Below are 20,000 nucleotides of genomic sequence, written 5' to 3' on the forward strand. Positions count from 1 at the left end.
CAGTCCTGCTAATCTATTGCAAAGAAGTCCATTCATTTTGTAAGAGCTCGATGAATCATGAATTTTTCATTTGGCAGAACATTAAAAAAATAAATATTTTCAGGTAACTCGTTTTCATTTGTCCCTCTCTACTGCGTTCATAAGTCAAATCATTTCAGACAAATGTGATTCTTCTAGCTGATTCAATGCGCTTGCGAGCAGGACCGTGTTAAATTGTGCTAATTGGAGCGTTTGTGTCTTAATGCAGAGATTTGGCTGCATGGAGAGACAGCTGAACTGGGAGGAAGTCAGCTCAGGGTTTCAGGAAGCAGAAACGCAGCAGGAGAACAGGCTCCGCGTTATCATAAAAGGACACGATAGATGCGCCGACTGGATTCCCTGTCCTTTCACAGTAAATGCGCTGCTACCTCAGAAACCCTTAATGTTCCAAACAAGCGGAGAAATGGGATGAGATATGGAGGAGGGGAGAAGGGCTGGGGGCAACTAAGTGCTCTGAGCTATAGCGTGGATGCTGAGAGGGGGAGCATTAGTGCTATTCATTTCAGAGTGCTGCGGGCCACACGGTGCAGCTCATTACATCACTGGCTGTCGGAGAGACAGAGAGATAGAGAGAGACAAGGAGATAGAGAGAGACAGAGAGATAGAGAGAGACAGAGAGAGAGGGAGACAGACAGAGAGAGAGAGAGAGAGACAGAGAGAGAGGGAGACAGACAGAGAGAGAGAGAGAGAGAGAGAGAGAGAGAGAGAGAGAGAGAGAGAGAGACGCTTACCTGCTGAGGGACGATTTGCTCAGTCGAAGCGGCAAGATTGACGACAAAAACGTGATCCCTGCAACACACAACACAAAGGAATCAAGGACTCAAAGACACAGAAGGAAAGACGACGGAGTGAGCAGGGTTCTCCGTCAGTCACCTCAGCTGAATGAGACTGATTAGCCTCGATCATGCGGTGCTTATCTAGGATGGGGGTATATGTGCGAGGAAGGGATAAGGTGCTTATCAATGAACGCAGATCTGCGCAAGCCTGGAGTGTGTGATTCATCACTGCCTGCCACAGTCAACCAAGCACACCTACAGTAGTTTAACACAAGCTCCAAAAAGATATGTACAGCTCCGAGTCAGATGCATTTAATGTGAGAAGTGCTCAGTTCATACTGAATGAGATTGAAAAAATGTTTGCATTTGAAAAACGCTGAAAAATTGGTGCTGATGTGGCAGGAATGATATTACAGGTTGTCCTAAAACCATATTTTTAGGTGGGTGGTGGAATCGGTCACATGACCAGAGACATTCATTTCAAGCATCCGCCAGAGAAAACAGCTGTTTACAAGCGAGTAAATAAAGCATTTTTTGTACAGATAGAACAGGTCAGGGATTAGAAATGATGTCTGATGTCACTGGGGCTGAGCCAATATATTATTGTGAATTAATACGTTTGAATTTTACATACTGTATAAATTTAATAATGTCATTCATTAAGAAATGAAAATATTTCACCAAAATATTTTTATTTGAATTTTTTTTTCCATATTATCGTTCGCAATTATTATTATTATTATTATTTTTTTACATATTACATACACATTATATATACGTTTTCATAATTTCTTATTTTTAAAACATGTTTAAACTGTAACCGACCATTAGTGACATTTTAGTAGGAATACACTTCCACAGCTTACTGTATCTTTTTAAGTAGTTTAACATAATTGGGTCTGATTGATATACTGGTCGACTGCTAACATTTCCAAAGCAGAGTGATGTAGGGAGTAAAACTTGTACTAGTACTAGTAGTAGGTTAAGATTACAGGGTCGACACATGCATCTCAGATGAAGTACAGATGTGAGATACGAGCTTCATCCTATCTAGGAAGATCACAGGTTTTTGGGTTAAGAAAGGGCAAAATCATTCCACTTAATGGCCAGTGATAAAGCAGCAGAATGTCGGTGGTAGTGGTGATGACAGACTGACCTGGCAGCAATGTACAGCATGTGGTTTATGCGCAACATTCTCTGGAAGTCCAGACCCAGCCGCACCGTGTCATTATCTGACATGTTGCCCTGGAAACCAGGGTACAGGTAGGAGTCTGCAGAGCGAGAGAGATATAAGAGTTTTATAAAAAAAAAAAAAAAAAAAAAAAAACAGAGCCAGAGAGAAAGAAAAGCGAGAGAAAGAGAGAGAGAGAGAGTAAGGGATGAGAGAGGGAGAGATTAAGAAAGCAGAACTAAGAGCTCTCAGGAGTAATCAATACTTTTCAATAACAGCCATACCTGATATGTTTAGAACAAACAAGTAAAAGCATTCATTCATATTAGCCCAAACTAATTATACAAGATGTAAGTCTATACTCTAAGTTATTAATACTCGTTGCACTCAACAGAGCTTTATTAAAAATAATCCTCTTGAGAACACTCGGGCTCAAAGAAAAGCAATTCCTCATTCAGGATATCCTTTATTCATTATTTAGCAGTGAGGTCTGAGAAAGCCTCGGGCCTCTCTGGGCAGAGTAAATTCAGGCTGCGCGTCCAATCTGTCAGCGCAAAGTGATGACTTCATTTAGCTAGCAGTGCCGGGCTGTGAAAGGTGAGTTAAGGCCTTCTCAGCACCCCATTTTGCACATGCCATTTACCATGCAAGGAAGCAGAACGCAATGTATCCTTAGCAAGGGAACACTGTCACGTAATGCCTCACTGCTTTTTCGATCAACAAAGCTGATGCTGAAATTTGGTTATCTATCAATTTGGACTTTAGTATCTCTAAAGACAGTGTATAGAGTGATGGGCTCGACTCAATCGGTCTAAGCGGGTACATGATATGACACAAGACAAGACAAGATACAACTCCGGGATTAACGGCATCAGAAAAATTTCCCTCCCGCGTTTGCACAGTAAACACCATCTGATCTCAGCGTGCTCACCAGTGATCACAGTACAGACGTTATTCTCACTTCTGCGCACAAAAAAAAAAAAAATACAGAGAAGAGAAAAGAAAAAACTCAAAGAAATCATTCAACCACTTCCCCCTGGACGACATGTAGTTACACGGAGACTGTGGTTATCGCGGCTCCCTGCAGTGGCAGACACTTAAAGCTGTACTTAAATCTCAACTGTCATTCTACCTCAGGAGTCGAATCAGCAGTTTTGTTTTAGATGTTGTTTTCTCAGAAGCGATTTTAAACAGCATGATTAAATGCGAGTTAAGAAATAAAGACGTGGCCTTGCTCGGTAAATAGGATAAAATTAGTGTCTAAACGTCAGTTGCATTCAGTCAGAGCTGGGAGTCAAATTTGGCTCTAGCGACTTATGTTTATTGCACTGAAGCCACTGTACTGAAGCACTGAAGCCACTGTGGAGCCAGGAGAACAGAGAGAGAGAGAGAGAAAGAGAAACTTTAACATCTTTTATCCTCTGTAGAATGATCAGGTCAACTGAGAGGCAGCGAGCAAAAGGGGTAAGTGGGAAGTGTGAAGTAAAATGTAGATAAGACGCGGGAACTGTCTGATGCTGGGCTGGTGGTTTTCTTGCTGAACTGCTAAAATATTCTACACTCGTTCTATAATTAGCCGAAAATTTTAGCTTGTCACTTTTGGGGTTTTTACACCTGGTCACTTCATGCGTTTTCTGTGATCCGATAGCTATCCGATCGTAAAAAGACAAGGTGTAAATGCCCTCCGAAACGGTTTCGAGACGGATATAAATCCGATCGCTCAAACCACTTCAGGAGGTGGTCTGGGACGCATTTCAGATGAAACTGGACAGGTGTAAATGCATGTGGTTGTTCAAGCCACATACGTCAGCGCTATACTCCTCCCAAACGGAAGTACGTCACTCGCAGGTGACTCGCGAGTCGTGCATCGTGCCAGAAACAAATATGTTTTCCCACCAGTGCTGGCTCCGATCTTTCACCCAGGTGTCTTGTTGGGTCTTAAAATGCACTGCTGCCACCAGCGAAAATGCAGCAAACAGTAAATGCTATTTCAATTACCCCGGAAATGAGGTAAAATATATTTGCATATTGGGCGGGAGTAGAAAGATCAGATTGATATCCGATTTGCCAAGACGCATTTATGTGGCCTAATGTAAATGGAACAGTTTTAACAAATCAGATAGCTATCGGATCAGAGAAAATACATGAAGTGACCAGGTGTAAAAATGCTCTTAGTTCAATAACAGGTTTGTTTATTCATTTAGAAACCTAGCTATGGATTAATTAAAAACATAATTCCCTTGGCTGTCATTTACATGTACAGCATTTAGCAGACACCCTTATCTGGAGCAACTTCCATTTTTTTTTATCTCATTTTAATACAACTGAGCAATTGAGGGTTAAGGGCCTTACTCAGGGGCCCAGCAGTGGCAGCTTGGTGGACGTAGGAATCGAACTCACAACCTTCCAATTGGTAACCCAACACCTTAATGACTAGGCTACCACATCCCTTTCACCTGGACCCCTTCAATACAAGAATGGTATAATTATTTCAGAGATATTGTTCTTATAGACAGATCATTGGCTATCATCCATAAAGCCACAAGCTCAACTCTGAAATCACCTATTTTAGGACTAGAACATCATCTAAAAGGGTCTTAACAACGAAAGTAATGTCAAAGTATCTATATAATGTAACGTGTAACGTGAGCGTGTACGTTTACTTGGCAGATATACGATTAAACACCCAAAAAAATAAAAGTGCACAATCAAGTTTAAACCAAGTTCATTTACACCAAAAGCCTTTGTGAAGCGTTCTCACGTGTTGTTGTAATTAAGCAGTTCATGTAATATAATTATTGTTCATTCCCACAGTTCCAGTCATCGCAGGATACTATATGCTGCAGAATTTGTATAAAGTGTTTTGCTATAGCTTACAACACACATGCTGCTTCTCTTTACTGTGAGTTAGTGTGCGCTCCTGCATTAAACAACAAACTTCGTTTTCTGTAAGTAAAGTTGTGATACAAGAATGGAATCTGTTCCGCAGGAGATGCAGGAGGAAGAACCATCACTTGTACTGTTAATGTAAAGCTGTTGGGATGTGAGAGTTTTATTTGACATTTTTTATAGATGCTGACAGCGTCACACCAGCGTCAAATAAATTTCCTTTGTGAGACTTTATATGTATTTTTTCACAGATTTTCCTTCCAGTTGAAACAATGAAAAGCACTAGATTTAATAGGCTTAAAAAATAACACCACAGAACTGTGGCTTACTGTATAAACCCTGTTTAAAATTGATCTGTATTATATCACATACACAACACCGTGTCACATCCTTTTAGATATGCAACCGGACACAACTCGTCACCTCGACACATCAGCGTTAACCTGAAGGTTGGTTGAAGAACAACACCTTGCTTAACCCCAAATCCCTTTATGTGCTGCAGTGCAAAATAAGCCCTAAGAATGAACTCTTCTAGCAAACATTAAACTAAATCTTTCTTCTGGGATCAGACTGACTGACAGACAGACAGCCAGCCTGTGGGCTGCGGCTGGCTCGATAAAGGTTCCACAAATGAATTCGGATTCGGTCATATGAATTCATCCTTTGGAATATAAAGGAACAAAAAGATAAAGAAAAAAAATAAATAAATAAAAAGCTAGTGTCTAGTGGCTATAATGGCTATAATCTCAGGACTATAAACTAATCTAGTGAAAAAATGTTTCTAAAAGAAGGCTGGTTGTGTGTAAATTCTTGGGTGTTGTTGATGTCCTTTTAGTTTACTTCGGCAGGTAGGAATTAGTGTTGGGTTTGTGGTGAACTCGGAAATTACGCTGACCTGTTCAATTCCACTATATTCCACGTTTAATTAAGCTCCAGCTGTCCAGTGTCACCCAAATGAGGATGAGGTTCACTTCTGAGTCTGGTTCCTCTCAAGGTTTCTTCCTCATATCATCTCATGGAGTTTTTCCTGGCCGCATTGCCTCTGGCTTCCACGTTACGAATAACTGTTAGAGATATATACTAATTTATACTATAAACTTAATTTTAACATTTTTATTCTCTTTCTATGCTCACGTGAAGCTGCTGTGAGACTATGTGAATTGTTTAAAGTGCTATTCAAACAAACTGAACTGAATTGAATATTACTATAGTCGGTGTTGTAGACACTAAAGCACGTACTCTAATAGTGTGTCTGTAATACGTCAAAGTCTATGCTAGCATATAGATATCATGAATACTTGAAAATTCATACACACTATCTTCACCAGTCTGAGTATTTGTGCTGGATAACTGCTGATGAAAAAAAAAAAAAAAGCCATGTCTCTTGGTGTTTAGATAGCATTATGTTAGGGCATCTATTATGTGATGAATATGTGATCAGGTAGTTTATATCAAATGACTGGACATTTTAATCAAGGTAAAGTCAATTTTATCAGCATGTCCTACTTGCATATGTCTATACACCAGCTTTGACATCTTGTCATCTTGTCTATCAGTGAATTTATCGCTACATCTTGTCATCAGTAGGTGTTCAAACTTCTGGTTTAAATGAAAGACATATCTCTTTAGCCAGGCATACACATAAAACATTCTATAACCCCGTTCTCCAGTACATCTAATCAAATGCACATTAGCATCTAGTCTTTGCTAATAACATGAACAGGAGCTAATCTAATTCGTCTCCACTTGCTTCTCTTTTTATTCCCATCCTGAGGCACATTGAGCTTGCGTCAGCTCCAGTGGTGTTCAGCTTCATGAAGATTTCAGACCTTCAAAGAGAACTTCTCATGAGGACTTTGAGAAGAACAAGCTCTTATTCAATACAAAAAAGAACACTACATATGCTGTATCTCCATCACTGAGTATTTGAAGGCTTTTTGTCATGAAGTAGCTGGTGCAGAATCTATAATGATCTCAGATGATGAGCTAATTTATGAGTTGCTCAAGTAGCTCCTGGTTACACAATTCCTAATACATCATTTATAATCACACTGAGTTTGAGTTTGGTTCATCTCAAGCTTTCTTCCTCAGATCAGCTCAGGGAGTTTACAGTATTTCTTCAGTCACCTCAGAAACAGTGTGTGCTCTTTGCCATGGATCATGTACAGAGTAATATCCTCACTACATTGGTGGTTTCTGCTTCAATTCATTCCATATTTGCATTAATTTAAACTGGACAAGAACACACCTGGTCGCCAGAGGTTGGCAGGTCTCTTTGGACATGAATGAGCTGCTCGCTGTTCGCTCTTCACTGCAAGTCGCTGTATGTGTGAACACGGCGTTAATATTTATCACAGGCGTGTGTGTGTGTGTGTGTGTGTGTAAAACAGTAGAAAGCTACAGTACCTAAAGCACTGACTAGTTTTCCTACGTCTCGCCGCGCAACAATAAGATTAATCAGGAGGTATGTCTACTATGCTTGCAGGGATATTCTTTTACTGGAGGCGTCTCTGAAACCCAAAAGGTGTAAACTGCAGCTTTTAATTAGTGTGCACTTTCAGAATGCTCCCTGTACAGGTCAGGGAATTAGTATAAGTAATGGCTACCCCTGTGAGCCTGCAGCACACACACACACACACACACACACACACACACACACACACACACACACACACACACACACACACACACACACACACACACACACACACACACACACAGACATAGACACAGGTGCAAACAGCTGATAAATGGGCTAATTAAATGTCTGGTTGTCTTCAAGAGCTTTATTAGCCCCTGATATGCTAGGTTTGGTTGGTTGTATACACTCTCCACAAGAACCTTTGATTTCTGCATCGTCCTCATTTCGAATATTCTGTGCTTTCTAGTTTGAGCTTTTCTACCTGGATTAGCCATAAGGCTCCTGATGTCTTCGTACTCTCAGATTTCGTTAGCTTACACAACCCATATTGCTGAAGTCAACAGAACACCACTGACCCATCTTCCCGAACACTCGTCCCTCCTTACTCATTTAAATAACTGGTAAACTTATACTGTATGTTGTATGCTATAATGGGATCGGCTCCAGGTTATTTATATGTTTGGTGTGGGAACACTGTCGCTACCTGCCAAGTGCTGATACTTTGGCAGGCTGACCATCTGTAAGTGCTGCAGAACATTTCAAATATTCCTCCTAAAAATCCATTCATCTTGATTTTTTTGTGACTTTTGATAAGAAAACTAGTAAATAACCCAAAACCTGGAGTAAAGATTCAAAATCTAAAAAGATAAATAGATAAATAAATCAATAAAGGAAACTGCTGACAAAGGTGTACATTTTTATGCTGTTCGATATCTAATATTTCTACATCCATCTGACTCCGAGTGAAAAAGTGCCTACACCTGAGAATCACATAACCAAATTGTACTGATGTGTTTACAATCCTGAAAACCCCAAGAATGAGTTCTTAGTACTCACGCTCACTCCCGACTATGCTGATTGGCTCCAGGTCCTGGGGAAAGGGCATGGCAACGTTGGATAGCAGTAACAGGCCAGTGAGGCTAAGGGTCAGGGCCAGGAGGGGCCGCAACCCCCAAACCAACCGCATTTCAGCACCAGCTACAGCACTCAGGCCCACAGCATGACCCACAGCAGACTTCCTTCCACCTGAGAGAAACAGGCAGAGAACAAAAACAAAATTACAAATACTGACCTTAACACCATGAGATAAAAGATACTGTGTACTCTGTGTGTGTGTGTGTGTGTGTGTATGTATGTGTGCGTGTGTGTGTGTGTGTGTGTATGTGTGTATGTGTGCGTGTGTAAAGGCAAGGGCGTATTCCTTGCATGGCTTTTGTTTTGTAGGTTGAGAAGTGATATGTGCAACAGCATGATAATTTGACTCAGAGTGTTATGAAAGATTATCTAAAGTCGTCTCTGCGTCAGTGAAATAACGTTTAATTAAATGTCGGACAGGAGAGAATAAAAGATTGAAGGAGTGACTCTGCTCATTAAAAACCTGAACAGAATACTCAAACACTCCCATATAATTGAATTGAAACCCGTCCACAAGGGTTACAGGAGCGCTTCGATCTTGCAGCCTGCACTATGGTTTGGATTAAAAGATTTTTTTTTTCTTCAGTAGGTTAATAAACAGCAGGGAGGAAAAGTAGCAGGAGTGCAGTGAAGTGAAGTGACAATCCCTGAGCAAGATGAGTGTGGACTGTGTCATATTGTAATTATTATGTAACTGTAATAAATGTCCTCATTAAAGGCAATGTTAATTGTGGTGCAGGCACATTTGATTAGAAGAAGCAACTGAGCTTATTGTGTCTAACTATATGATGTAGAATAGAGTGCTGCAGGCATGACAGATGACTGTTGGTCAACCTAGAAGTGATTGTTTCTCTGTTTAACTTGACAGACCGCCAGTAGGGTTTTTTAAAAAAGGTTTAAAGAAAACAGGTTTTGCCTTCAACAAAAGTGTATAATTCGAACACATTTGATCATCTTCACGAATGAGACGCAACTTTGAGAAATTCTGAAGCATAAATACAAATCATCAGAAGTAAAAAGCCAGAAACTACATCACAGTCACATGGCGTTGGTCTTTCAGACTTGAATAAAAAACACATGTTGCCTGAAAAGGATTCACGGTGCTCTTTTGAGCTGGAAGTTTGCGATAACGTGATTACAAACACAAAAAGGCCGTAGTAACTGAGTTTGCCCCTATATATATATATTCCCCTAACATCCCTAGCAACTGCCGTATTCAAGACATATAAAAGCTTAAGAAAAACAGCGAGCGAGGTATATTACTGGTGTAGAATAAAATGTGAAAAAAGGTGAAGCACAGACGTTATTTCAGGCATTTAACCATAAACCCATTTAAAAAACCCACTAACTTCAGGATGATGGAAACAGAAGTGCTACAACCAGTGGCTGGGTTTTAGGACTCATTCCTACAGCATTGGAAGTGGTGACTCAAGCAGTTAAGGCTCCGGGTTGTTGATTGGAAGGGAAGATCAAAGTTCAAGTTCCAGCACTGTTGGGCCCTTAAACAAGGCCCTTAACCGTCTCTGCCCCAGGGGTGCTGTATAATCCAGGGGTGCTGTATAATCCAGCAGTGCTGTATAATCAAAGTTATGTGAAGAAAGAATTTCACCGTGCTGTAATGTATATGTGACAAAATACAAGCTTACAGACTAAAATAAATGTCAGATAAACTAGTTTAACTGGATAATCAATGTGGTATTGGCTTTCTGGTTTGATGATGCACTGTTAATCTACTAGACTTTCGGAAAATCTACAGAGAGCCATTCCCACACAAGCCCAAGCCACACAATTTTTTCAAGGAATGTTTAGTTTGTAGTTCGATGTCATTTTCAGAATGTCATCCTGAGTAAAGTGGAGGTTAGAGAGCCACCAGAGGCCCTCACGGGCACATTGCGGTGCACTGAGAAGCTTCATCCTGAGGCTTAGCACCCTGAGGAGAACAGCTGAGATAACTGTTATCAGCCACAGTGCTGAGATCGCTTAGGAGATTACATGGAGAAAGATAGCTCAGAGAAAAGGGGTGTGAGAATACTGACCAAAGGGACACCTGGTTCATTGACTCCAGCTCTTCAGTCTTTCATAGGTGACTTAACACAATTAACAACAAAGGCTGCTGGGAAAGCGCCTGTCTCTGCCAAATCTGACACAAGGCCAGAAGGGACACATCAAAATCTCATTTTCAGAACAGATTAAAAAAAAAAGGCCAGGGGTGAAAAAAGATTAAAGTAATAAAAAAAAATAAAAAAAAGCCCAGCTGTCAGAGCAAGAGGGTACGTTTGAGCTGCGTTTCCCTCCAGTTGGATTATTTATGAGTGGCTGAATGTTTGTGTCAGATGAAGATTGAGCTGAAATGCTAATGTTATGCCTTGTTTACTCTGCAGGCTAATTGGACAGCCAGACAGACAGACAGCTGGAAGCTGCTACTAACTAAACACACTATAGCTAACCTGCATAAAAGTGTCTTAAAGAAGGAGAAAAAACATGTTCCTCTTTACATATTAATGACTGATTGAAGATATGGAGGAGAGAATAGGACGAGCTGAGATGCCAGTTCTTGTACAGAGTTCGAATTGGATCACAGACTCGGTCAACACAATTATGCGCCGTTATCAATATTCATACGTTCCAACCTCATTCACATTCCACAGCCACACAAGCATTTAGCAGCACGGTCAAACAATGATCACTATAGACTGGAATGTAGGAGTGTGCAGCTGTTTATTTCATCAATTACAGTCAATGTCATTGCTATCACTGTCACACACACACACACACACACTCTTACATACTAACCCATGTACACACAAACACACCAACCCATGTACACACACAAACACACCAGCCCATGTACTTTCACTCACACACAGACACTTACACACTAACCCATTTACACACACAAACACACCAACCCATGCACTTTGTCTCTCTCACACACACACTTACATACTAACCCATGTACACACACAAACACACCAACCCATGTACTTTCACTCTCTCTCACACACACACACACACTTAAATACTAACCCATGTACACACAAACCCATGTACTTTCACTCTCTCTCTCTCTCACACACACACACACACACACACAGACACACACACACACACACTCTTACATACTAACCCATGTACACACACAAACACACCAACCCATGTACATCTCTCTCTCTCTCACACACACACACACACACACACACACACACACACTTACATGCTAACCCATGTACACACACAAAAACACCAACCCATGTATGTCTCTGTCTCTCTCTCACACACACACTTACATACCTACCCATGTGCGCGCACACACGTATCCATGTAAATTTTGTTAAATATCATTTTAAACCATGTAAGGCATTAAAACACTGTGCAGCACATCTGTTTTTCTTGATAGATTACTGCTCTACATAGCTTCAGCTAGCTAACACAAACTATTCCAACCTTAAAAGTCCACATTTAATGTTTATTCATGTTTAGACGTTATTGGAACAATGAATGATTTGAATATACTCGACTCTGACAGCTACCATGATCCTAACTCTAACAATAACCGTGCTGTAACTGTATCATCTGAATGGACTAATGTTACCTGTCCGTTTTACTTTAATTTAGGATCCTGCTCATCATCATGCATTCTGTCATTTTCTGTCAAATCCTATTGGTAAAAATCCAGTAGGTACCACACACACACACACACACACACACACACACACACACACACACACACACACACACACACACACACACACACACACTGTATATATGGCTTAATAAACTCAAATCATAATAATAATACCCTGGAATGCCTTTTAGAATGAAATTCACATCAGAGTTTTTTTTTCTTAGCAACTTCAGGAAATAAAACAAGATAAATGTTCAAAAAAATACTTTCACAACATCAGAACATTACTATCTGATTTTGGGGCTATAATGAAAGCATGCAAACAGTGAAGTATGTAACTAACACACTGATGTATTCTACACGAGCTACACACACAGCCAGACCCCTGCTTCAGCACCGGCTAAAGGCTAATGTAAGGCTACAGAGCACCAAGCAAGGGCTGAGATGCTCTTTGTCAAGGATTTGCTTGTCACTTGGCCTTATCAGACTCACAGTCGGGGCTGTGGGTCCTGCGCTGACACACGGAACAAAATACATGCCCTTTCACTCTCACACACACACACACACACACACACACACACACACACACACACACGCTGACCAATGCACGCACATACAAGCACACACACGTACACGCACCATTGTTGCAGAAACCAGTCTGGTTCAGACGACCGGTCCACATGAACACAAACAAACAGCGATTATGAAGCACTGCCACATGCTCGACTGCAATAATAGCTTTTTGTGAGCTATTTATTATTTATTATAGAGCACAACAGACTCACTGGTTCTGCTCCATTGCAATAACATCTTGTGATCAAGAGAGTGTGAGCATGAGAGAGAGAGAGAGAGACTTCGTCATCAACAATATTCTGATAAATTACAAACAGATCTATGATTCAGTTGAACGCTGGATATTTGTTCATTTGTGGCTTCATACGGAGAAGAAAGTTCTGTGAAATATGTCTTCAACTTTCCCATCAACACTCTTAGGGCCATATGTCTAGTTCCCATGTACATCCTGAAACTTGCTGCGACGTCAGTCTTTGCCGCAGAGCATTTCCGCAGTCATTAATAGATACCCAATAAAGGCCCTCACTCAGCACTGAAGACTGATTCCAGCTCTGATAGGCTCCAGAAGCTAGTGGACTTGTCACTTGGTTAATTAAATGACCTAAATGGATTTGGCCTTAATTACTTCCCCTTGCTACTCCGTCTCATGCCTCCATCACTTCAGTCACACTGAACGACTCCAGGATCGGCGCAGTTAAATTCCGAACAGTATCAGCCAGATAAGTCCCGAAAAATCAAATCAATTGGATTCAGGTTCAGTTCAGTTTAATTAGTAAAGCTGTGGACATTGGGCCATATGCGACTGATTCTGAGAAAAGAATGTGAACACCAGACCATCATACCCATATGTCAAGTCAAGTCGAGTCGAGTCAGGCGGCTTTCATTGTCTATTCAACCGTATATAGCTATATATACGCAGTACAAAGTGAAACATGAGACAACGTTCAACTAGAGCAATTGTAAACATATTGAAATGAGGTGTGCTACATATTTGGTTCTTCCTTAAACTTTTGCTACAGATTTAGAAGCACACAGTGTTTTTGTATGTCGGAACATTCCATTTTCCTAAAGAAAATGGAAACGCTGTGCACAAAGCGAGATCCATGAAGACATAGCTGGAGTAGAAGAACTTGACTGACCCTCGGTATGAAGCGTAACGCTGACTGCACCCCAGGCTTCCTCACCCTGCATCAGCGCCCGATCTCGCTAATGATCTAGTCGCTAAATGAGCATAAGTTCTGCAGCACTGGTCCAACATCTAGTGGAAAACCTTTTCAGAAAACTAGATGTTTTTAGAACAGCCAACAGGAATAAATCAAGCATTTGTCTATAGTATAAACTCTATACAGAGTATTTCAACTGTAGTTTGACACTAAATCTTTGATATCTAACAAGCTTAAAATAAATAAAGTTCATCAAAAAAAAAAAACAGACATAAAAACAAAAACAAAAAAAATGATTCATTGGAAAAATGCAAACAAAATATGTTAACTCAGTTTTAAATGTTTAAATAATTCTGTATTTTCACTGATGATAATATTTGTTATTGCTTCTTATATCCACGATTTTAGAACATAACCTTGTGAAAGCTACGTTTCTGCACAGCACGGGACCGAGACATGAGGCCCCATCAGGAGAGAAAATAAACAGCAGGAGCATAGCAAGAAACCTAAATCCGTAAAATCCATACACCACAACAGTGTTATCACTAACAGAGGCCCTCCAAACACATACAGTCCCACATGAACTTCTCTGAAACAATGTACTGCTTGACTTGTACACCGTGTCCTTGAGAAATCTCGCCAATCTGTAATCAGTCGGGATTTAAAAATACTGTTCGCCAAATATGAGGTGTTGACAAGCTGACAGCTGTTAGGGGAACAAGGCATGGAGGATTTCTGGGCATTAGCTGCTTAGAGTCTGAGGATAGAGTGCCTCTGGGGTTGTGGATTGATTATGTGACATTCGTTTCCAAGTGCCGAGGCCGGCGGTTGCACTTAGGCCGTCAGGTGCTCCTCTCGTGTCTGACGCGTCCCTAGTCATGCAGAGTATCTTTACGGCGAATGTCCAACACGTGGAGGTGGGGACATCTTAAAAAGATCTACATCAAGTTAGTGGAACGGCTCTGCTATGTGTGCCTGTGCTCCACTGACTAAAACCACAAGGGCCATATTTAAACGTGATGAGTATTACGCACATTTCAGAAGACGTGCCCATGATCTGATGCTTCGGTTATCTCTGCTTTGGGAGCAGAGCCTTGCATGCTTTGGGACCCTTACCTGAATAAGCCCTCGTCTCTTCCCCCTCTGTCTACATCACCACACTTAATGAAGGCACGTGTCCCTGGACTCCTCTGTCATTTCAAACATGATTAGGCAGGTTAGTGCGTGAGCTCTCTACGGCCCATTACCCCCCAGCCACTGCGGCAAGGACCTGCTTGTAGCTGTGCCATTTAACATGGCCACAGCTAGCCTCTCTGAGGGAAGACTGCACTGGCACATGTGGCTTCCAGAAATTACCCCTCAAACTTCCGGGACCCCCCTGAGAAGCTTCAAGATCGTAAGGACAGACGAGAAGGGCTGTACGACTAACAAATGGGAACAATGCATATAAGCATCCAAATAACTTTGCCTAAGGGGAGTTTACATTGCAAATGATCGCATCTTATTGCCACCGTTAAATCCTCACATGGCAGGACTGCCTGGCAGATTGTGCTTTTTTTTTTTTTAATGATATTCCAAAGCTGATTAGCAAGCCCAAGGAACAGCTGTGCCGAAAATCTGAGGTGCAAATGAAGCGCAAGCCTTTAAAAACAAGGCCATAGTCATTTCCCTTGCTGAGCATGTGAAATGTATTAAAGAAAATGTCGGAATCTAGAAAACAGCCAGCTTCTGAGAAACAAACAACTGCGTATATTGTCTTTATGTACTTAATCCCGCCAGTTAAGGAGCTCCAGGAAAAACAAGGGCAGGAGACGTAGCCTGTAATTCGGCTGTACAAAGGCACCATTGTCTAATCACAGAGTGTGGTTGTAACCTGCTAACGGTGGGTCAGTTTGTCAGTGAGCATCAAGAGACAGATCCCATGATACCGGTCACGTGGGTCTCAGTGAATCATAAAAAAACAACAACAACACAACCGCAAGCTTTGCTGAGACAGTCAGACGTGGCTATACTTTTACAGACCACTGTGACCCTTGTGTCTCCATTAGATAAAATTCGACTGTAGAACTGAGTAAGAAGAGTCAAAATAAGCTCTGGTGAATTGATGGCCTCGCTGCCTGGGTGTGTGCTAAACGCTGGTGGTGCTAACACCTGTTTAGTGTACCGTTTCATTAACCACCTCACAGCCAAGACAGTCAGAAAAGCTCCTAATTATATTTTCCGTGGGTGTCCATCCTGCTGCTGGACTACTAAATTGGAACTGGGATCGTGCAGTGCTGGGCAATTATCATCCAATGACCCCTACAGCTGCGAAAGAGAATGTGAAATTTCAGACATGTAATGTCGCAGTCTCACCGAGTTTAAGGGGATTGCTAATTAAAAGCTTTTAAAAATCACCACTTCAAGTTCAAATACATGCACACACAAATCTACCACATCTACACCCCACAGCCTGTATTAGGCATCTTCAGACAAAAGAGAATTCTTTTATACTACTTCAGAACTACTTGTGAAGAAATTCCACAGGTTCAAGATTACTTGTTAAAATCAGACGTCAGACCACGATGTTGACCGTGTATTAAAGGGGCTTTTTTTTTCTGTTCCGGGAAAATAGTCGCGTCAGAGCCGATAAAAGCAGGACTCTGGAAATTGCCGGAAACTGCAAGAGCATGTTGAGGCAGTGTGAGTGACGGTAAGTTTACTTGTTGTAATAGATGTGCACAGAGAATCAATTCAGCAGACAGACAACATCCTTGGCCTCATTTGGGATTAGGAGCAAATAGATGGGTGTCAGAACCATCAGTGCTCTCTCTCTTCTTTATCAGGGCAGTAGCATGAGCATGAGCTCAAAAATGAATGCCTCAGTGGCATTCCAAATGTGTGTGTGTGTGTGTGTGTGTCTTGTCTATAGCATCGAGGTCACAGTCATCTTGCTATCGATGCCAGTTCACTAATCCTACAGGGAGAGAAAGTATCTGCCACTGGCACTGGGCTTCAGACAAACATGTCAAGGAGGCGGAGGAGGAGGAGGAGGAAGAGGAGGAGAAAAAGGTCACTCAACAGTCACTGGAGCCCCTTTGAGTGGCTAGTCTTTTCTGGAATTCTGCGTGGACTAAAGAATTCGGTTGACACTGTAAGAGGTGCGAGTGCCAATCTGAATACTATTAAAGCTTGTGATAAAGTGCTTAAATAAACCGTTACAGTGCTTTCCACTCTGTATAATACTGTTATTGTCACATTCTCTCGACACAACAAGCCTTTTTTTTTTTTTTTTTTTAACTGAATGAAATATTCAGAGAGCTCTTGATGTAGTAAAGGAGAGTGAAGCACTCGGGCACAAACACAGTACTTGGCCTGGTGCGTGAGAAAAGCCCTGTAACAGACTAGACAACAGAAGAAGTCTATGTACAGCCAGGTGCTGCATTCACAAATCACATTTATTTATTCAGCATGTGAGAAGAGAGAAAATGGTGATGATTATCCACCAGAAACAACTGAGTCACAGAACGAAAGTACACAAACAGACACACAATAATACACAACACCTATAAGGGGTTTTCCCCCGTTAAAAACCCTGACGTTTGTATTCTCTACACCTCTGGAAGTTTCCAGTGGCACCGTCGGCCAGACGATGGCCAGACACGAGCGCGGGATCTCTGCCAGACGGCAGAAAGCCACAAGCGCAATCAATAGAAAAACCACAGTGAGGTCATTCCGCTGCCAGACATCAGAAAGGCATGACCCGTCCTTCCCCATAGCTCCTGTCTTCTAGAACAATGGTCTGCATACACAGTGCAGCTCATTCTCCTTAGGAATCAGTCATATGGAAAAGACAGGGGGAAAAAAAACAAAACATGGATTTCTTTCTCAGTTCTTTCATGCTCCTGTCTTAACCGTGAACCGAGTCTGAGAATCCTGCACAATTATTCAGAATATCATTTATCCGTCTCGCTTCTGTCTTACGTTTCAGGTTATGAATAAAAGTAAACACTACACGTGTACACTCTCTCTCCACCTCACTCCCTCTTCCGTTAATAATTTAGTTTGTTATTGAGAAACCTAACCTGCACTGCTATTGACAGAAATTCGAGCAGGCCCCCTGTCGAAGGGCGTTATAATTGGAAAGTGGAGTGTGTGTGCAAGAGGAGCTGGCAGAGCAGCAGGAAAAGCTTGACTCTCGCACTTCTGCATGCAGCTCTATTTTTACAGTCTGTTCTAGGTCTTCAAAAAGCACTGCCTGGGTCCTGACTGCAAAAGTCATCACAGGCATGCACGTAAGATCACAAGCACACACACACGGACACACACACATGCGCACGCGCACACACACACACACCAAAGAGAATACCCTGAGGAGGTGAGCAAGTGGGTAAGCAGGGATGAGCAGTGCTGATTGGGAGAAGGTTTAGACAGAGTCTTTATCAAAGAGCTGCAGAGCACTTGTCACAGCGGCATGACGCACACTCCCACTCAGTCATCAAACTGAGCATAGCACCACACGATTCCAATTAGACTGACAGACAGAGACACAGACTGAGTGCAAGTGTGTGAGTGAGTGAGTGTGTGAGAGTGAGTGAGTGACTGAGTGTGTGTGTGTGTGAGTGAGTGAGTGAGCGAATAAGCGTGTGTGTGAGTGACTGTGTGAGTGAGTGAGCGTGTGTGAGTGACTGTGTGAGTGAGTGAGCGTGTGTGAGTGACTGTGTGAGTGAGTGAGCGTGTGTGAGTGACTGTGTGAGTGAGTGAGCGTGTGTGAGTGACTGTGTGAGTGAGTGAGCGTGTGTGAGTGACTGTGTGAGTGTGTGTGTGTGTGTGTGTGTGTGTGTGTGATTGAGTGTGTATGTGAGTGTGTGAGGGTGTGTGAGTGAGTGAGTGAGTAAGTGTGTGAGTGAGTAGAGTAAAGCAGGATGGATAAGAGTAAAGCAGGATGGAGTAGAGTAGAGCAGGGTGGAGTAGAGAAGAATAGAGCAGGATGGAGAAGAATAGAACAGGATGGAGAAGAGTAGAGCAGGGTGGAGAAGAATAAAGCAGGATGGAGAAGAGTAGAGCAGGATGGAGTAGAGTAAAGCAGGATGGAGAAGAATAGAACAGGATGGAGAAGAGTAGAGCAGGGTGGAGAAGAGTAAAGCAGGATGGAGAAGAGTAAAGCAGGATGGAGAAGAGTAAAGCAGGATGGAGAAGAATAAAGCAGGATGGAGAAGAGTAGAGCAGGATGGAGTAGAGTAGAGCAGGATGGAGAAGAGTAAAGCAGGATGGAGAAGAGTAAAGCAGGATGGAGAAGATAAAGCAGGATGGAGTAGAGTAGAGCAGGATGGAGAAGAGTAAAGCAGGATGGAGAAGAGTAGAGCAGGATGGAGAAGATAAAGCAGGATGGAGAAGAGTAGAGCAGGATGGAGAAGAGTAAAGCAGGATGGAGAAGAGTAAAGCAGGATGGAGAAGATAAAGCAGGATGGAGTAGAGTAAAGCAGGATGGAGAAGAGTAAAGCAGGATGGAGAAGAGTAAAGCAGGATGGAGAAGAGTAAAGCAGGATGGAGTAGAGTAAAGCAGGATGGAGAAGAGTAAAGCAGGATGGAGTAGAGTAAAGCAGGATGGAGAAGAGTAAAGCAGGATGGAGTGGAGGTGTATTACAGAGAAGAGTAGAGCAGGATGGAGAAGAGTAAAGCAGGATGGAGTAGAGTAAAGCAGGATGGAGAAGAGTAAAGCAGGATGGAGAAGAGTAAAGCAGGATGGAGAAGAGTAAAGCAGGATGGAGAAGAGTAAAGCAGGATGGAGTGGAGGTGTATTACAGAGAAGAGCAGTCTGATGGAGGAGAGTAGCAACACTAACACTGTTTGGTTACATGTGTGTTTGTGTGTATTTTGTTTTTTTATCCAATGCCCTATTTCCCCAGAGTAAAAGGGACTAGCAGGAAGATAAAAATGATACCCGGCTCAGTCCTGCTGTGAAGATGAAATGCTCGGCTTAGGAAGAGAGAAAAAGACCAAGCGTGAGACAGACACATTCAGAGAGACACACACAAAATTAGATGCAGAAGGACAGAGTGTCTCGTCCTCAGATCACAACATCAAACCCTCGTCTCTCATAGCTTATATTTATATATATATAGCTCCCATTGACATTGAATAAATTTTCATGAATGAGAAAGCGTGTATATATATATATGTGTGTGTGTGGGGGGGGGGGGGTAGATCGAGGGGGGGATAGATCGAG

General features: G+C 42.0%; 1 protein-coding gene across 6 annotated transcripts in view; it reads right to left on the reverse strand.

Annotated features, from left to right (window-relative positions):
- sema6e (sema domain, transmembrane domain (TM), and cytoplasmic domain, (semaphorin) 6E) overlaps window positions 1-20,000 on the reverse strand; it is a 163,491-nt gene that overhangs the window by 70,975 nt on the left and 72,516 nt on the right. For all 6 annotated transcript variants that reach the window (XM_047810994.1, XM_047810989.1, XM_047810990.1 and 3 more), the window contains 3 exons: window positions 8,354-8,542; window positions 1,972-2,086; window positions 771-828 (listed from right to left, as the gene is read on the reverse strand). In XM_047810994.1, the coding sequence (XP_047666950.1) occupies window positions 771-828; window positions 1,972-2,086; window positions 8,354-8,483 (303 nt within the window). In that variant the 5' untranslated portion in view covers window positions 8,484-8,542. The remainder of the gene's footprint in view (window positions 1-770; window positions 829-1,971; window positions 2,087-8,353; window positions 8,543-20,000) is intronic.

This window comes from Tachysurus fulvidraco, chromosome 3 (genome assembly GCF_022655615.1).
Source record: "Tachysurus fulvidraco isolate hzauxx_2018 chromosome 3, HZAU_PFXX_2.0, whole genome shotgun sequence".
NCBI lineage: Eukaryota > Metazoa > Chordata > Actinopteri > Siluriformes > Bagridae > Tachysurus > Tachysurus fulvidraco.